General features: G+C 52.0%; 3 protein-coding genes across 14 annotated transcripts in view; all 3 read right to left on the bottom strand.

Moving 5' to 3' along the window:
• Positions 1–521: 521 nt before the first annotated feature.
• CYP26A1 (cytochrome P450 family 26 subfamily A member 1) lies at positions 522–3,671 on the bottom strand. Of its 2 annotated transcripts, none has more exons than XM_079312408.1 (7): positions 3,371–3,671; positions 2,949–3,173; positions 2,570–2,857; positions 2,317–2,466; positions 1,867–2,001; positions 1,496–1,648; positions 522–1,307 (listed from the first exon to the last, which is right to left on the bottom strand). In XM_079312408.1, the coding sequence occupies exons 1-7, from the start codon at positions 3,557–3,559 to the stop codon at positions 966–968; spliced, it is 1,482 nt and encodes a 493-aa protein (XP_079168534.1). In that variant the 5' UTR covers positions 3,560–3,671; the 3' UTR covers positions 522–965. The 2 variants fall into 2 exon arrangements, with proteins under 2 accessions (XP_079168534.1, XP_079168535.1); XM_079312409.1 differs by having other exon boundaries at positions 2,570–2,821; positions 3,371–3,627.
• Positions 3,672–6,216: 2,545 nt separating this feature from the next.
• CYP26C1 (cytochrome P450 family 26 subfamily C member 1) lies at positions 6,217–14,579 on the bottom strand. Of its 3 annotated transcripts, none has more exons than XM_079312406.1 (6): positions 14,103–14,579; positions 13,804–14,028; positions 13,621–13,680; positions 11,643–11,798; positions 7,884–8,390; positions 6,217–7,617 (listed from the first exon to the last, which is right to left on the bottom strand). In XM_079312406.1, exons 1-6 carry the CDS (start codon positions 14,292–14,294, stop codon positions 7,255–7,257), a joined length of 1,503 nt encoding a protein of 500 aa, XP_079168532.1. In that variant the 5' UTR covers positions 14,295–14,579; the 3' UTR covers positions 6,217–7,254. The 3 variants fall into 3 exon arrangements, with proteins under 3 accessions (XP_079168532.1, XP_079168531.1, XP_079168533.1); XM_079312405.1 differs by having other exon boundaries at positions 13,405–13,680; XM_079312407.1 differs by lacking the exon at positions 13,621–13,680.
• Positions 14,580–14,893: 314 nt separating this feature from the next.
• The window catches only part of EXOC6 (exocyst complex component 6), an 85,557-nt gene continuing 83,315 nt past the window's right edge, over positions 14,894–17,135 (bottom strand). For 3 of the 9 annotated variants that reach the window (XM_079312395.1, XM_079312393.1, XM_079312396.1), the window contains 3 exons: positions 16,836–16,948; positions 16,496–16,507; positions 14,894–16,013 (listed from right to left, as the gene is read on the bottom strand). In XM_079312395.1, the coding sequence (XP_079168521.1) occupies positions 15,881–16,013; positions 16,496–16,507; positions 16,836–16,948 (258 nt within the window). In that variant the 3' untranslated portion in view covers positions 14,894–15,880. Of the gene's footprint in view, positions 16,014–16,495; positions 16,508–16,823; positions 16,949–17,135 lie in introns of all 9 variants that reach the window. The other 6 variants (XM_079312399.1, XM_079312401.1, XM_079312400.1 and 3 more) reach the window with 2 other exon arrangements.

The following is a 17,135-nucleotide window of genomic DNA, read 5'->3' on the forward strand; positions in this document are numbered from 1 at the left end:
ATCTCTGACCTAGTCAGAGCTGTTGCATTTCAAGGAGAAATAAGCAGATTTTATTTGCTCTACCAGCTGATAAGAGACACCTTTGTAAGTAAAGATTCATAGCCAGCAAGCTCAACACAGAACAAGATTCAGTGGCCTGTTTACACAGGTCAGCAGTAATGTGGGAGGAGAGGACGTTTATGGAATTTTTTCCTCAACCAGCTCCAGAGAAAGACTTATGGGACATTATTCTTCTTTCCTTTTCTTTCTTATTTACTGTGGCTCAACATGATGTGCTTGATAAGACCTGTAGCACTTGTCATCACTCCATGCATGTGGTTTTGTACTGCTCTTGCACTTACAAGCTAAAATTTGTAACAATTAACTACTCACAAGCAACTACACATGAAAGAGGGGAGTGCTATGAACACAAAAATAACAAATAACTCGTTCACAAAGGTAGATCTGACTTTACATTCAAATCCTAGAGCCACATCCATTAAGTTACTGTCTAACATACACATGGATCTTCATACAGAGGATCATCAAAAATAAACTTTATTATCAAACTTAAAATTCACACATTAAACATACAATCTAGACACAAATAATACTGAAAACATTCTCAAACAAAACCATTTCAGGTAATTTGGATGAGCAGCTAATTACCATTGTTTTGAATGCTTTTTGAGTATTTCTAATACATCATCCTGAAATGTCTTCAAATGCTTAGCTAGCCAGCTTTCAATGATATTTTTAAATAGGGGAAAACTTATTTCTATAGAAATAACATTATCTAATTATGAATCAGAGACCCATAATTGTAGTGCTTGGGGGAAAAAATATCATAGCTTCTTGAAATATTTAGAAGACATAAATAACTATTGTACATTTACAAGTTTTAAATATTTAAAGTCACTATAAAAAGTTACTATGTACATATTAAATGCTATATAGAAATCCAGTTGGAGGTGAGTGTTGAGCTCTCAGATTTGGCCACTGAAACCTATGAATTTGGTAGGCAGATTGTCCACAGGGTACACTATGGGGCCCGTTTTCATTGTAGGAGGTCCATTGAGCAGCTGCCAGTCACAGCTCCGAGCCAACTCCACTGTAAATATTTTTAGAAGGACTTTTGCAAACTCTTTGCCCACACAGCTCCTCAAGCCCCCACCAAAAGGAATGAAACTGAATCTAGAGGAGTCCTCTGGAGATGGAGACATGAAACGATCTGGGTTAAATTCTTCCTTGTTGGTAAAGAGATCTGCCACATCATGTGTATCACAGATACTGTAAATAACATTCCAACCTTTAGGGATCTGGTAACCCTATAAAAAAGAACAGAAAGGAGATGTGGAGCATCTTGCTGTGTTAAATAACATGAAGTGATAGCACAGGACACATGAGTGCACCCCACCTCCCCTCCTGGCTTCCTGCAGGTCACTCTAAGGCAGACAGGCTACATGAACACTAAATATTTTACAGCTGCTCTGAGCTGTGCTCAAACCTTGCTTACATTTAGCTCAAGGGTCTTGAGCGCAATCCGAAATCCTCCGGGAACAGGCGGGCTCAGCCTGAGGGTCTCTTTGATGACACAGCCTGTGTACTTCAGCTGCTCCAAGACCTCCATGTCCAGCTGCTTCTCTTGGTTGGAACTGCACAGTAACCCCTAGGAAGGAAAATACTGCCATGACATTCATGAACCATGCAGCCAGAGCTCCTGGCACTGCAAAGCAGCTGCCCCTCAGCTGTAAGCAGTATTTTCCTGCCATCCCTAAAAGTAGGGCACCACCTGAGTCAAAGGAAGCCCTGGCTGGGACACCTGTACTGGAGGTACTTTCCTCCCACTGCCCCCTCCTGTGAAATGCCTCTGGGGAAGACACACACCTTCACCTGCAATTCTTTCCTCACTTTCTGCAGGACTTCGTGGTGGAGCCCTAGGAAGGCGATCAGCGACGTGGCAGCACTAGCAGTGGTTTCATGGCCCCCGAACAGCAGCTCTGTGGCAGATTCCTTCAGCTCCTTACACAAAGGATAGAAGAGGCATAAACCAGGCCTTGAACACAGTATCTCTACCAGGCCCACTCCATCACTGCAATGCTGTACATTGTTCCCAGAATAGACCCCAGGGGCCAGGATGGTGATGGCTGGTGGTGGTTATGGTCCCTGTGAACACATCTCCCCATCCAGCAGCCCGACTGCAGCCTCGGCACCTTAGTGCTCAATACAAGCTTGTTTATTTCATGGGGAACTTTTTGCTTTTGTTCCCACAAGGTAAATGTGATGTTCTCAGGGGGCCTAAGGGAAAGAGATTAGTCTAGTCCTGGGGAACCTTACCTGCATGTTGAGCTGCTCCCCGTTACCCTGTGTGTGTTCCATCAGCAGCTGCAGCGCATCCTTGTAGCCACCCTCAGGCTCCTTGCGGGCCATCTTGGCACGGATGTTCTCCTCAATCTTGGCATGGATGATGTTGCGAGCCCGCAAGCCCTGAGCAAGCGGGAGGGAGAGTAGTGTGTGTCTCGGGCCGTACTGCCGTCCCTCCCGCCGCTTCCCCCGTGCTCTGGCACAGCTCTCTCCTCCCGGCCCTTACCCGGTAGAGCCCGCTGAACGGCACATCGATGGGCAGGGAGAAGAGGTTGCGGATCATCTCCTCGAAGGCCTCGACCAGCTGCTGCTCGCCGTCAGGGCTGGCCTGGCGGGGCTGGAAGCCCAGCAGGATCCTCATGGCAATGCGGAACATGAGGCGCTTCACCTCGGGGTACACGAGCAGGCAGGGCCCGGCGGCGCGCAGCCACCGCGCCAGGCAGGCGCTCACCTCCTCCTGGATGACGGGCACGTAGTGCTGCAGGGCGTCCCGGGAGAAGGCACGCATGATCACCTGCCCGGGGGGACGGGGAGGAACGGGACACGGGCTCAGCCGCCGCGCCCGGGGCGGCCGCGCCCGCTCCCCGCCCGCCGTCGGGCCGTACCTTTTTGCGGTGCTTGTGCTGCCCGTTGTGGAGGTTGGAGAGGCAGCCCGAGCCCAGGATGGTCCGCACTGAGGCGGGCCACTGCACGGACACCAGCCGGTGCTCGCCCAGCAGGATGTGCCGCACGTTCTCGGCGCCCATCACCCGTACCGTGGGCCGCCCGAAGAGGTGAGTCTTGTAGATGAAGCCGTATTTCCTGCGTTTCATCTGCAGAAATTTTCGCCTCTAGATAGGGAATGAGAGGGGGAAAATGACAAAATAAATTTTAGAAAGGATAAGAGGAAGACATAAGGAAAACAGCTCTTTCCCACCTGGGCACGGGAGCCTGTCAAAGTTGCCGCTTATCTCCCTCCCTTGCAGCCAGAGGAGCTGCGGCTCCAGAGGGGAACCTCTCCACTCCCCGCGCCATCGCCGCGCCTTACCTGCAGCACCAGCTGCAGCGTCTCCCCGAAGAAGGGGAGCCCCATGGTGCCCGGGGGCAGCGGCAGCGGGCAGCTGGGGTCGCGGCTGCTCACGCAGTACAGGTCCCAGAGCTTGACGGCAGCCAGAAAGAGTAGCAGGGGCAGCAGGAAGGTGCACAGGGCGCTGGCGACTAGGGCGGAGAAGCCCATGACTAGGGAGCGACTCCCACCCGGCCCCCCGGGAGCTCTGAGTGCGCGGGTTGGGCTCGCCGCGGCCCGCCTTTTATACCCTTCCCAGGTTGCTGCCCACCCCTACCTTGGTCCGATAAATTAGTTCACCCAAAGTTCATCTTTAATTGCGGATTGCGGCCTGGCTCCTCCCCCCGAAATCTTTAACTGTTTGCTTTGCGTAGAGCATCCTACCCGCGTAGACCGCTGCGGAAAGGTGCTGTCGGGGGCGGCGGCAGCGGCTCCGGGCTCGCTGTCCCTGCAGCGCGCTCGGCGAGTGGGCTGCGGGACGCCGCCGACAGCTGACAGCTGACAGCCGGTGCTCGGCCGCTACCGCCTCCTCTCCTCGGATTTATCGCCGATGCTCGTTGGAGACCAGCGGCGGCACCCAGAAGTTTCCGCGCGGCACCGGGGCCCGGCTGTCCGGAGACACCGACCCCGCGGCGCTGATGCGCTCTGATGCCGCCGCCGTCGGCTGGGAGCGGCGAGATAGCGGCCGGAGCCGGGAGCCGCCGGGCCGGGAGCGTGGGGAGGCCGGAGCGGACGGTCCCCCGTGCTGGGACAGCCCAGACCCCCTGAGCAGAGCCGAAGCTGCGCAGGCATATCGGCGGATGAGCGTCCGCTGTCCCCTGGTTCACCTCGAAAGGCACGGCTTGTATTTCTGCCGGCCGCGGAGGAAGGAGCCGCCGGCAGCAGTCCGTCTCAGCCTCCCGATGCAGGTTCAAGCGCGGGTCACCGAGGGAAAAGGAGGTGAGCGCGGAAAGGAAACACCAAACCCGCCGTGCCCAGCTCCTCTCCCCGGGATCCGCTGCCCGCCCTCGGCTGAGGCTCTCCGGCATCCCGTCGGGGCTGCCGCGGCCGGGGGGAGGCGCGGAGGGGCTGCGGGTGGGCACCGCGCTGCTCTCGGGCGGGAGCGGCGGCTCCGGGCAGGAGGAGCGTGGCGGGAGCGCTGCGGGAGGGCTGCGGGAGGGCTGCAGGAAGGCTGCGGGAGGGCTGCAGGAAGGCTGCGGGAGGGCTGCTGCTGGCTGGGGGCGCAGGAGCCGCCGGCCGTGGGGAAGGGGCTCCCGGCGCGGACCGCGGCTGCGGGGCTGGGGAGCTCTCCACCGGCCGCGGCTGCTGCCAATACACTTTTCTTTCCTCTACGGATTTTATCTTTTCCCTCCTTGCTTTTGCTTTCTTGTTCCCAGACAAGCTCAATAAACGCTGGAAATCTTGTTTGTGTTTCTGTGTAGGGGAGAGGGAGATGTCACTTTTAATAATTATTTTTCTAACAATCAACGCATCACACGGGACCCGCCCTCCTGTTACGATGCCTTGTCGGAGCGGGGCTGCCCGCCTCCGCAGCCCCTTGCGCAGGAGGGCACCCCCGGAGGGTTCTGCCCCGATCCCAGGGGCAGTAGCCCCCCGGGGTTCACCGCGGGCCCGGGCGGCTCCGCGGGGCTCGGCCGGTGCTGCCCGGGAGCGGCGGCCGCGCCCTGACCCGGCGCTCTCCCCTCGCCGGGCGCTGACCTGCTTGTGACCTACAACACGGACCGTGACATCTGCGTGAACCCGGCCGGCAACCGCGCCAAGTTCACTGTCTATCAAAATAACGAGATACGGTGGCCTGAGCACCGATAATTGCCACAGGAAGGCTTTATTATCTCCCCAGCTGTGTATTCCCCAGCCATCAGCTTGAAAAGAATCAAATGGTAAAGAGTGAAAGGGATAATTAAAAACATCTTGGAAGGGGGTCAAGAAATTAACAGCCTAATATGAACAAACTTTGATTACAAGTAACAATTATTACACTTCATTTGTAAATGCTTGTGTTTATCTACAAACAAAATTGGTTTATCAGTTTCTTTTTCTTTTTTTTTCCTTTTTTTTTTTTTTTTTTTTAAACTAGATTCACGTAACATTTTTCAGCGGGCTTGTTGGCGCCCAGGGTAATTTTTAAGTGCACTGCTGGAGGAGCCCTGACCTTCCTGCAGGCCCAGCCCTGCCCAAGCCCTGCCGCGGTCTAAGCCAGCCAGTAGCTCCTGCTAATTAAAGTTAGTCATTGGCACTTGCAGCCACCATCTACTGATTTCACCTCTGATAGGCAAAGAGATTCACCTTTCAGGACAAGGTCAGGAAGGCTAGAGGCTCTGGTTCACTACAGGGTCGACTTGCCAATAGCACTTAACTTAGCCCTGCAGTTCAACCTCTTGCAGATTTGATCTGTCACATTTGGGAGCCAGGTTTCTGCCCGAGGTAGCGTGGTGGTGGCTAGCAGCTAAGGTCAGCACAGCCCTGCTGCAATGCCCCAGCACAGACAGGCAAGGGGGACTGGCCAGGGCAAGGCCATCTCCAGCAATGAAGAACAATGATGGTAGAATTTCAGGAGACTGGAGAGCTCCCCAAAGCCTTTCCAAAAGGACACTGTCTTCATGCCATGTTTTGGCCCTCACAGGGGGCAAACTGGTTCTTCAAGCTGGTTCTTCACACAGAGCACACGACACCACCAGGCATGGGATGCTCTGGTGGGACAAGGAGGATTATTTTCCCATTGTATTCACACAGAATGCTTGACAGTGGGGAATAGAAGTGAAGCTGAAAGAAATGTATAAACACGTAGGTCAAGGACCCAGGTCCAGCTCTGTTCTCAAGTACACAAGTAACAGGACTGACTTCATTTTATTTTACATGGGAGAGCAATACCCTGGGGGTACTCAAAAGCCATCTCAAAGGGTGCCCTCACACCCACGTTCAGCCTTGGGTACCACCTCCTGGATGAACACATGGAACTGCTGTCCTGACATTTTCCCTGGCAGAGTTGGGCTGACAGAGGTGACAGAGTCAGTCTGGCCAAACAGCCAGCTACTACAGGGCCTGTGTCACCTTGCAGATGTCCCCTCTGCAATGTGAACAGCATCATCAGGAACAAGGGACTTTCTACCACAAACCAGACATATTCAGAAATGTCTGTTTTCTAAACATTTGCTACCCAAAGCCCCCTCCCCTGCTTCAGTCCAATCCCATGGGCAGGCTGTGGCTGGGGAGAATATCCTGGGGGGATCTCAGAGGGGACTTCATAGCAGACCCTAAGCAGCAGCACAGTGCTCAAGCACAACTTGCACAGCAACTACTAGTGGGTGAGAGATGTCTTCTTTGTGCCAGCTCTAATGGGAAGTGCATGAATGAGATTAAATATTTACAATAAAAACCACTTTACACCCTATTATTCTAGCTAGAGTTGATGCTGTGGATTGGGCAACTCTGGCTTGTGTTTTCCTGCAGAGCCCCCCCACCTTCCCTCTCTTGTCATCTAAAAAGCTACAGTGTGCAGGACGCTTGTCCTGCCTCTCCTATAACACACCTACAGGAGATAACCCTGGGAGTCTTAGCTGTGGGTCTGGGAGTTTTGTTCCCCACCCCTGGTAGCCGGGGATGTGGCAGGGGCTAACTGAGCCCCCATGGCACATGCACCCTGCCATCAGCTCAGCAGGTTTTGCACCAGTGCTCAGGAGTGGGACTCTGCAGGACATCCTACTGCAGTACCCTGCCAGCCTGTACCCCAGGGAAGGAAAAACAGAAAGACCTTTTTGTTTGGCAGTGACCCCGTAGCACACCCAGCATGGGGCAGCAGAGACCTGCTACTGGCAGCTGTAGAGGGCCATTGGCTCCAGGGCTGAGGGGAGCAGTGTACCCCTGGCTCAGGCCTCGTGGCCTTGGCTGGGCTGCAAGGGGTGGAAGTAGAGCTGCAGCCCGTCATGCACAGGGTGCACGATGGGCACGGTCTGCATGCTGGGGTAGCCAGGGGTGGCCAGCTCCCAGCGGGCCGTGCTGACCAGCTCGATGGCCAGCAGCTTGAGGATGGCCTGTGCCAGCTCCTTGCCGATGCAGCTCCGTGCCCCTCCCCCGAAGGGGATGTAGTGGAAGCGCCCTGCAGCCTCCGGCCGGCCGGCAGCGAAGCGCTCTGGGTCAAAGCTGCCAGGGGGGCTCTGGTACACTGCAGCTGTCTCGTGGGTGTCACGGATGCTGTACATGACGCTCCAGCCCTTGGGGATCTGGTAGCCCTGGAGAGGGAGAGAAGAGGGAGGAGAGACTGTTACATACCTGTGCTACTGCAGGGTGAGCAGAGTGCCTGGGGACAGCCCCATTGCACTTCTCACCTGCTCTACAGTTCCTTTTTCCCCCAGCCCAACTGGGACCCACAGAGGTGGCTGGGTGACATTTCCCCTTGAGCTACACTGCCAAGCACCAGCACTGTGTTAGACACAGGGTGCTTGCACATAACAGCAGCAGCTACCTTTAGCAGCCTGCCAGAGTGGGAGGCACTTACATCGAGCTCAAAAGTCTGCAGTGCCGTCCTGTAGCCTCCGGAGACTGGGGGCAGCACCCGCAGCACCTCCTTGATCACACAGTCCAGGTAGCGCAGGCGGCTCAGCTTCTCCAGGCTGATGTCCGAGGCACAGTGACAGCTTTGCCCTGGTGGAGCCAGGAGCTGGGGGCCAGAGCAGGGCTTGCTCTGGGGGACAGTGGGTTCCAGCAGGGCACTGGGCTGGAGGGAATCTTCCTCCACTGGGGCTGGGGGCTGGCTCTGGTCCTTGTGAATCTCTTTGGCCATGGAGGAGGAAAGTGGTTTCTCTCTGTCCCTGCTCTGGATGGTCAAGGTGTCCAGGCAGGATCCTGCAGGGCAGCACTGACTCTGCTGGTACAATTCATGGGACATCAGCTCCTGCCTTATTTTTTCAATCACTGAGGGGTGCTTCAATAACAGGAGGATCAGAGAGGTGCTAGCGCTAGCCGTGGTGAAAAAAGCAGCAAATATGAGCTCAATTGCTGATTCCTGGGAGAGGAATGAAAATGACAAGTTTGAATAATCTTTTGAAGTGATTGTGTCTCAGACCTTTCTCACCTTTTGCAGGTTGTGCCCTGTGCAGAGGGCCCTGGCCCCCACTCTGCTCTCCCCAAACCCGCACCCATCCTCGGTTGGCAGGGACCAAAGCATTTCTGTATGAACTGGACATCCACTTGCCAAGTGACTGATGAAGAACCACAGCTGGGATGAGTACACATTACCTACAGTCCAGCTCTTCTGAGGTTTCCTCATAAGATTTACCAATTTTAAGGCAGCACTTAGGCATGCATTATAGCACACTGAGTGAAGTCTATTTCAAGTATTATGCTTCTCTTCATCTGCCAATTCGCCTTTGCCCTCAGCTTTTACTTTTCTGCCCAGGTGGTGGATATGGGCAGTGGTTTATGCACAAATTCTAGATGAGCTGGCAGCTAAAATGGGTTGGATTTGATCCATCTCCAGTTATGATTGATCATGTCTGAGAGGGGACACAAGGCAAGAGTCAAAAGCATAAAGGCCCCCCTGCTAGAGCAGGCCAGCCTGGGAAGTGCTGTAACCAGCAGGGAGCACACACCAGGCAAAGGACTTGCTTGCTTTTCAAGCTGTACAGAATGAAGCACAGCAGAGACCCCAATAGCTCCACAGCAGATGTATCCATAGTAAGTTATGAAATTAACCAGCTCACATACATGGACCACAGCACAGTCAAATCTAATATGTGCCTTGTCCAAGGTCAGGGGTCCCCCCGCAGCCTCCCAGGCTTGGTGGGACTGTCTGCAGGGTCTATATGGAACAGCACATGCCAGGTTGCTGGGGGCCATTTGCAGCACCCTCTGATCAAATTCTACCAATGTTTTTCCAAAAATTAAGAGATGCCCAGAGCTAGCCAAAGAGGGGAGTACCAGAAGTTGCCCCCCTGGGAGGCCTGGGACCTGACTGGTATTACAGAGCTCTAATTGCTCCAGCCCAGGGGCAAAGAGGAGCAAAATCCTCCAGGGACACAGAGCAGTTTCTTTTCACATGACTGTGTCTGGACTTTAAATTGTTCTGACACAGCCGGTTCTTGAGAGGTGAAGCCACATAGAGAACACTTGAAGACTGAAGGTACTTGGATTCAAGTCTGAAAAAGCTAAGGATAATGTAACAAAGATGATTCTTTGCTACCATCCTTAGTGCCATATATTGGCTGGACTAGATGCTTTTGCCAAAGAGCAGGTCTCAAGGGCATCTTTCAGCTGAAATAAAACCCCTGGAACAACAGATCCCTGTCAACCCCTATCACACCTCCTGCAGGCATTAGCAGGAATTTTTACATTCACAAGGTAGCAGACCCAGATGAAAAGAAACCTCTCAGTTCCACCACATGCAATTAAACCCCAAGACATTTCAATAGCATGCAAGGAATTTAGGGCAAGCTCTTAGGTTTGAAATAACAGCCCTTATGCTCTTTGCATCAACCTCTGACAGTGCTGCTGCAGAAGTTGGGTCATAGCTGCTGTCACAACTTTCCCTCCCTACTTCTACAGGGCCAACAGAACCAGTGGCTGGAAGGCAGGATATTCCCAAGCTTCTTCATCAGTACTGTCCCTGTCCTGGGAGGCAGAACAGCCAGCATTACACCCAGCCATTGACAGCATTATTATGCAGGATGGGGTTTTTTAAAATCTTCCCAAGATTTAAAATATTTTAAAACAGTATTGTTGGCAAAGCAGTATCATTTTAATGACCTTTACATTTACCTGGTGAGTTCATGGCAGCAGTGAGTGCAAATCACAATGTATTTAGGAAAATTTCTGGGAAAACTGTCTTTCCAGATAATTTGAGCAAAAAAAGCAGATTAATGACTAGTTTGTGCCAGTGTCTGAAGGGTCTCTCAAAGATATATCCACAAATGAAACAGCTTTGGACTTTTTATCCAATTACACCATTTCATTAAATGAGACCTCTATTACTGTTTTATTAGAGTGAAGAATATTGCCATAATTGTAAGCATAGGCAGTTCAGTTTGCAAGTAATTTTGCTAAATACAGAAATTTTCTAACCATTAAGGTACAGAACAACATATGAATATATTATAATTCAAATCAACTGGCCCAAGATCGCTGCCATGTCACTCAGTCTATGTTACATACTTAATATCTCCTTATTCCATTTGTGCTTAGAGCCAGGGACATGATGAGAGATTGTGAAATTATTCTTGCATGATATTCATATGAATATTAACAGAGATTAATTAATCAATCACATTTTGAATCTGTCAATTATTTTTAAAAATCATAATAAAAATTTAGAATAAATAATATTAATAATTATAATAAAAATATTTTGGAATATAAGCTGGTTCTAATTATATCTAATAGTTGCTCAAAGTTTTTCAAATATTTTGGCTTTAGAGATGGCATTTTTACAAAATATTTACAAAACATTAGTCTTTGGATAGGTATCCTGAAATACTTAAATAAACAGTAAAACTACCTTTAAAATACCTTAAAACCATATCCAGCTGCTGCATCCATGCAAAACTGCTTCAAAACTTGTTATATAAATGCAATGTCATGTATCACTGATACCAAGTGACCTGGAACTATGAATAATCCAGTACTAATGACAATTTTTTTCCAAAGATCTTTGGCAAAATACTCGTCACATTCAATTGGTGATTTTGGATCAATAAGGACTACAGAGGTTCATCCCTATGTCACAGTCATACATCATATTTCACCATAGCAATCCACAAACTACATGATTTGATGAATGAGGAGATAATAGGGAATGACCTGGAATCCATCATTCCATCCCTGGACCCATTCTGATTTATCACCTCAGAAATTTGTGGCCTCACAGCCCTGAGGAGTCCAGTGATGTGATCTGCACCCTGCTTGCCCTGGGCTGGGTGCTGGGCTGTGTTTGAGAAGCACACAAATAGCTCTGAATATTTCCAAGAGAGTGTCCTGGAGGTTAGTGAGTGCACAGACATGCAGAACCTTAACACAGCCACATAACCCCACTAGCACCCTACCTCAGGCTGAAGGCTGGTGGCCATGAAGAGGAAAGGTAGAAGGGGCATTCATTCCCTTTTAAAAGGGACCCTTCTAATGCAAAGAGACACAAGACTACAAGAACATGAGTGTGCTGAGTGCAGGCTCCCTCCTTGCTGGAGCTTGTGTCCTCACTGCTGATAAGAGGGGGGCAGGAGCCAGCAGCTGCAAGGCAGCTCTGCAAGGCAGAGGTTCTCCTTACCTTTAGCTCCTGCATGCTGAATTCTTTGCCATGCTCCTTGGCACTGTTCATTATGAAATCCAGAGCATCACTGTGGTCTTCGGGGTTGTTTCTCTGCAGTTTTTCCTGAATAGCCTTCTCCATAAACTTATGTAGCATGTCCCGTGCTTTGATTCCCTGTGAGAGGCACACACAGTTCAGGAGAACTTTAGGAACTGCCCCCTCTCTAGAGAGACCAGGGAAACCCAAGTGTAGCAATCCTTAATCCCAGGACCTGTAACAGCAAGAACTGTTTAATCTGCTGCCCAGCCCCAGAGCCTTGCAAGAGGCAGCAGTCTGGGAGAAAATGCTGCACGTTTTGTTGCCTTGCTGTTGTGAGTCAAATTCAACAAGTCCCAAGAAACTCTGTGAGAAAAGACAGCAGTAAACCCCTGCTACCAAGTTCAGAGGCATCTGCACTGAACAAACCTAGTTATGTCAGGTCCAAAAGAAGCTTATCCTAAGTGACAAGAAAAGGTAACAAGAAAACTGAGTCTGGACAGCAAGGCATGAATGGCTTTACAAGGGTATAGTGGATAAAGACACATTAATCACAGTCAGCTCATCCTCAGGTGTGTTGCACTCCAGTGCAGCAAATCATTCATTTAAGATCTCAGCAAGTCAAGTGATCAGCAATGTCTTTGCAAAGTGTGATGGATGGAGTCTCAAAGCATAAAACTCTATATAAAAATGTCTCATGTAAAAGCCAGAAGGACCAGAAATTTGAAATTAAAAATGGCCATGGCCAGATGTTGGGAAGAAGATACAAAGGCTTAGATTTGAGGTGGGAAGAATTGGACAAAGTAAACAAGGCAGGAAGCAAGGAGAAAGACAAAGGGACTGACCTGAAGGCAAGTTGAAGATGCTGGTCTGGGGCCAGCCAGGCTTTGAGGGTAAGGAGGGATAGGACAGGAGGGATGAAAGCTCATACTGGTAACAACCTGCAAAGGGAAACTGGACAGGGAAAACAAGAGCTTTGATGCAGCAGGTAGGCTGGGAGACAACTGGGACTGGCTGGATAAGATGATCTAACAGGGCAAAGCTCACAGTGGAAATAAGAGATGAGGAAAGACCTGGGTAAAGTGGACAGGATACTTCAGCTGTGGAAAAGGGTGGAGAACCTGAAGCCAGGGGAAAAAGGAATGTAAGAAGAATGGTGCACAGGACGTGTACCTAGAGCAGCAGTGTGGAGAGGCAGGCAGAGGGGCAGAGCAGCAGGGAAGAACTGCAGGTTGAAGGAGGCAGAGGAGACTGTCCCTCTTCATGGGATTCTCTGGACTGCTGGACTACACTGGACCGAGGACCATAAGAGTGCCTTAAGTTCTCAGCCTGCCTGAGCTGCAGAGGGGATGCTAAGCTGAGGTGTGCTGTGCCCACCTGTCTTTGTGCTTATGCCCACAGACCATTCTGCCATGGGCTGACATGAGTTCAGATGGGATAAGATGGGACAGGGTCAGACATAATGAACTCACAGAGGAAACATATGGGATGAGGGAGGAGCCCTGTGCTGCACAAGGTGCTGGAACCAGTGTCCAGAAGTGCTGGAAACCAGCCAGGAGCAGGTGAGGGCAGAGAGGAGAAATGGCTGGGGATGGTAAGACACCAAGCCCTCAGATCTAGAACCGAGTGCTGCAGATGTCCTGGCCCATCAGAAATGTCCCTTGGTGGGCCCAGGGACAGGGGTCTGTGCTGCCAGGGCCCAGGCCCTGCCCCCGGGCAAAGGGAGCAGTGCAGGCAGCAGTACCTTGCGCAGCCCACTGAAGGGTATGTTCAGGGGCAGGGAGAAGAGGTTCTCCACCAGCTGTTCAAAAGTTTTGGCCAGATCCTTGAACTGCTTTTCCTCCAGGCGGAGCCCCAGCAGAATGCGAGCTGCAATGCGGAAAGTTAAGGTTTTAGCGGAGGAATAAACTGCGATAGAGCCTGGCTCCATGCACCAGCCCCGCAGCTCCCAGCTCACAACCTTCTGGATCCGCGGCAGGTAGCTCTCCAGGGCGGCACGGCTGAAGACTCTGGCCAGGATCTAGGAGAAGGGGGGAAGAGAGGCAGGTAGTTAAAGCAGAGGGAGCACCCACGGCACCGTGGCCCATGCCCGGCCCCAGGTGCTGCCTGGGCTGTGTGCCTGTCGGGTGCCTGCGAGGCTCACCTTGCGGCGCTGGCGGTGCAGCTCACCGGTGGAGCTGAGCAGAGTATGGGAGCCCAGGATGATGTGAGTGCTTTGGGGCCACTGCGTGCTGACCAGCGTGTGCTCACCCAGCAGGATCTTGCGGATGTTCTCAGCGCCTGTCACCCGCACCACCGGCCGGCCCAGGAGGTGGGTCTTGAAGACGTTTCCGTACCTCTCCCGCCGGGAGCTGTGGAATCGGGAGCCCTGGGGACGAGCTGCGGGTCAGCTCGTGGCTCCCGCCGGCCCCTTGCACCCCGCCCCGTCCCCCGGCGCCTTACCTGGAGCAGCCAGTGCAGGGTCTCCCCGAAGAAGGGCCAGCCCATGGAGCCCTTGGGCAGGGGCAGGGCGCTGGCGCGGTCCCGGCTGAGGCTCCAGCGGAGCGCCCACAGGTGCCGGCACAGGACGATCAGCAGAGCCGGGGCCAGCAGCCCCAGCGCCGCCGCCTCGGGCCAGGAGAGCCCGGCCGGCATCTCCTGCGGCGGCGGGGGAGGCGGCGGCTGTCAGGGACGGGGGCCGGCGCCCCGCGACTCGGCTACGGGCGCTGCGCGACGGGCCCTGCCGGCTGCTGCCCGCCCGGCCCCGCTCGCCTCCTGCTGCCGGTTCGCCCCTCGGCCACATTTATATAGATATTGGCCACTTACGCCCGATCCACCTTCGGAGATGACGTATCCGCTGCATATTTAAGCAGCGCGGCCAAGTGCGGTGATTGGCGCGGGAGGGCCGGGGACCGCGGCCGAGGGCTCGGGGCGGCGGCGGGGCAGCCCGGGGCTGAGGGCCTGGTTCCCGCTCGCGCCCCCGCCCACCCCTCGGGGCGCCAGCCGGGGGTACCGGGGTACTCCTGGCAGCGGGGAACCCACCCGCGCCCCCTCGGGCCAGCCTGCCCAGGTAGCGAGTCCCGTCCCGGGCTCCCGCAGCCCCCCCGCCCCGGCTCCCGGCCCGCACCGCCGTCGGGGCCGCGCGGATCCCCCGCCGCCTTCCGCGGCAAATCACCCGTGAGTCTGGACCTGCACAGGTCCCGCGAAACCGGCTCCGAGGCGTGTTCCGGAGTGAAATTAAACAGGAATACGGGTGAGGTTTATATTACTGTATTTAGACTGTCAATAACTTAAAAATACAGCGAAAATGTACATTATTTTTACACGTTCCATTTGGTTTGTATTTGTTAGACATTCTCTTAGTGTCTAAACTAGCCAGGAGGGGACAGTGCAAAGAGACAAAATGCTGATCGCTGGGATGGGGCTGGCAGGAGAAAGCACAAACTAACAAACAGATGCAGCACAAAACCAACAGCGGCAAACCTATTCCTTACTGCAATCTGGGATAAAGAATCCGAGATCTTACAAAAGTGTAGTTAGAAATAGTAACCCTGAGGAACAAAACCAAAACGAAACAACATGTCACATTATAAAGAACTAAAATGGTTATTTACAATCACAACCCCAGATAAACCCTTTTGGAGAATGAAGCCTGTAAGTCCTAATGCTAAATAGATATCAAGTCTAGTTCTCAGGTAGTTTTCAAAGGTACTAAAAATCAGAAGACTTTTTCATACCTCCAGACTACAAAACCTGGTATAGAAAATTACATCCAATCACTTTAAGGCTAATATACATTTAATGCAGGAAAACAATAGGCGGCATCTAAAACACAAGTATCTCAATGTTTAAAAACATTAAATTAGGATTCAACCAGAAAACAGCAACTAAGGGATCATTTCTCAAATAATTCCTACTCAGAGCAAAGTTTTGGACACCATATCTGCAGATATTTAAATAACATATTTACAGTTCAGCTGTTCCATGTACAATACAATTGCGCTGGTTTTTATTGTACAACCTCATTTTTCACCATTTGTTTACAATATACAAAATAGTATTCGATCCATTAAAAATACGTACAAAGAATTGTTTGTTGAAGACTACATGTACAATCCATCTACTGCATTTTTCCTCTTCTCGATCAAACAGAAGTCCTAACTGGCATCACCATTTGCTTAGTAGAAACAGTGGCTAAGAAACACCTCTTGATGTGATAAGATACTGTTGATTTAAGAGGCCTATGTGTGCTGGGACATACCATTCACTAAACTCCTAAGTTGCTTTACTACAGTCTCTATTAACTTCTGCTTGTCACGGTCATTCTTCCTGAACTGAGCAAAAATGTTGTTCTTTTTGCTGGAGTCTTTCATTCTAGAGAAATAAAAAAGCAAATGACAAACACATTAGAAATGTAAATTGAAAAGGAAAAATTTCACTATTTGGATCGGTTTACTACTGTTCTTCTGATCTTTCTGCTAATAAGAACTGAAAGATTACAAAACTTGTTCACTATGTGTTCTTAAAATAAACTTCTGCAATGCAGAATTCGTTTTATACTACTTACTTTATTCGTTTAAATATTACTTTCCAAATAACCTGTAAGTATTAAGCAAATACCCCTTCAGCAGGACCCCGACCCTACCAATTGCCTTAGGAGAGAAGCAAGTCAGAAAACCCGTTAGTTCATCTGCTTCCATGGTAAATTCAGACTCGGCAAATGGGTGAGTTTTGTTCACCGTCAATAACAGGCATCTATATTACTGATTTCCCATACCAACGAATACAAAAACGAAATTCGGGAAATTAAGTAAGTTACAGAAACAGTATTTTGTAACAATATAGGCGATACGTACCCTCTGTGAACTCTGCAAATGACATTTCCATCGCAGGCAGGAGAGGAGAGAAAACACTGTTAGAAAGCTTTGGTGCGGTTTTTACCAGCGGGTTGGTACCGGGATGCTAGCACCGCGCCCGGCTCACCCTGCCCTCCCTGCCCGCCCGCCGGGCCGGCCGAAACTCTCGCACTGGCTTCACCCCGGCCAAAGCTCAGCGCGTCCCTTCCCCAGAGCGGCAATTCGGGCACCGCTGGCTGCTCCCGCGGCCCCGGCCCCGCCGCTCCCGGCACGGCGGCTCCGGCTCCGCCGCCGCTTTGCAGCCCCGCGCCGGCAGCTCCGGCCCGGCCCCCGCACTTACTTCTCCAGGAGCGTGAGGGCCGTGCTGGGGTTGACCCGCAGGTACTTGGAGGTGGCCTGCCCGTAGTCAGCCAGGTAGGTGGACCAGTCCCACACCATGAAGAGGTCCAGGAGCTGCGGGGGGAGAGGCGGGTGAGGGCGTGCGGGCGGCTCTGCGGAGAGAGGCCGGGCACAGCCCCTCGCCGAGCCCAGCCGACACCCCCTTCACCTGCCCATTTCTCTCTTTAACGTCTCTCACCTCCCTCGGTGTGCAGGGAGGCGGCTGTGCAGGTTCGGCCCCAGGAGGGGATGCTAATGGCTT

The sequence above is a fragment of the Erithacus rubecula genome, assembly GCF_903797595.1.
Source record: "Erithacus rubecula genome assembly, chromosome: 9".
Classification (NCBI taxonomy): Eukaryota; Metazoa; Chordata; class Aves; order Passeriformes; family Muscicapidae; genus Erithacus; species Erithacus rubecula.

Coding starts and splice junctions, on each gene's coding strand:
- CYP26C1 (XM_079312405.1), bottom strand. CDS start 14,294: ATGCCGGCCGGGCTCTCCTGGCCCGAGGCGGCGGCGCTGGGGCTGCTG. Junction 14,029..14,102: donor CCCTGCACTGGCTGCTCCAG/GTAAGGCGCCGG, acceptor GCTCGTCCCCAG/GGCTCCCGATTCCACAGCTC. Junction 13,681..13,803: donor TGCACCGCCAGCGCCGCAAG/GTGAGCCTCGCA, acceptor CCCTTCTCCTAG/ATCCTGGCCAGAGTCTTCAG.
- CYP26A1 (XM_079312408.1), bottom strand. CDS start 3,559: ATGGGCTTCTCCGCCCTAGTCGCCAGCGCCCTGTGCACCTTCCTGCTG. Junction 2,858..2,948: donor AGCACAAGCACCGCAAAAAG/GTACGGCCCGAC, acceptor CCCCCCGGGCAG/GTGATCATGCGTGCCTTCTC. Junction 1,308..1,495: donor TCAAGACCCTTGAGCTAAAT/GTAAGCAAGGTT, acceptor TCTTTTTTATAG/GGTTACCAGATCCCTAAAGG.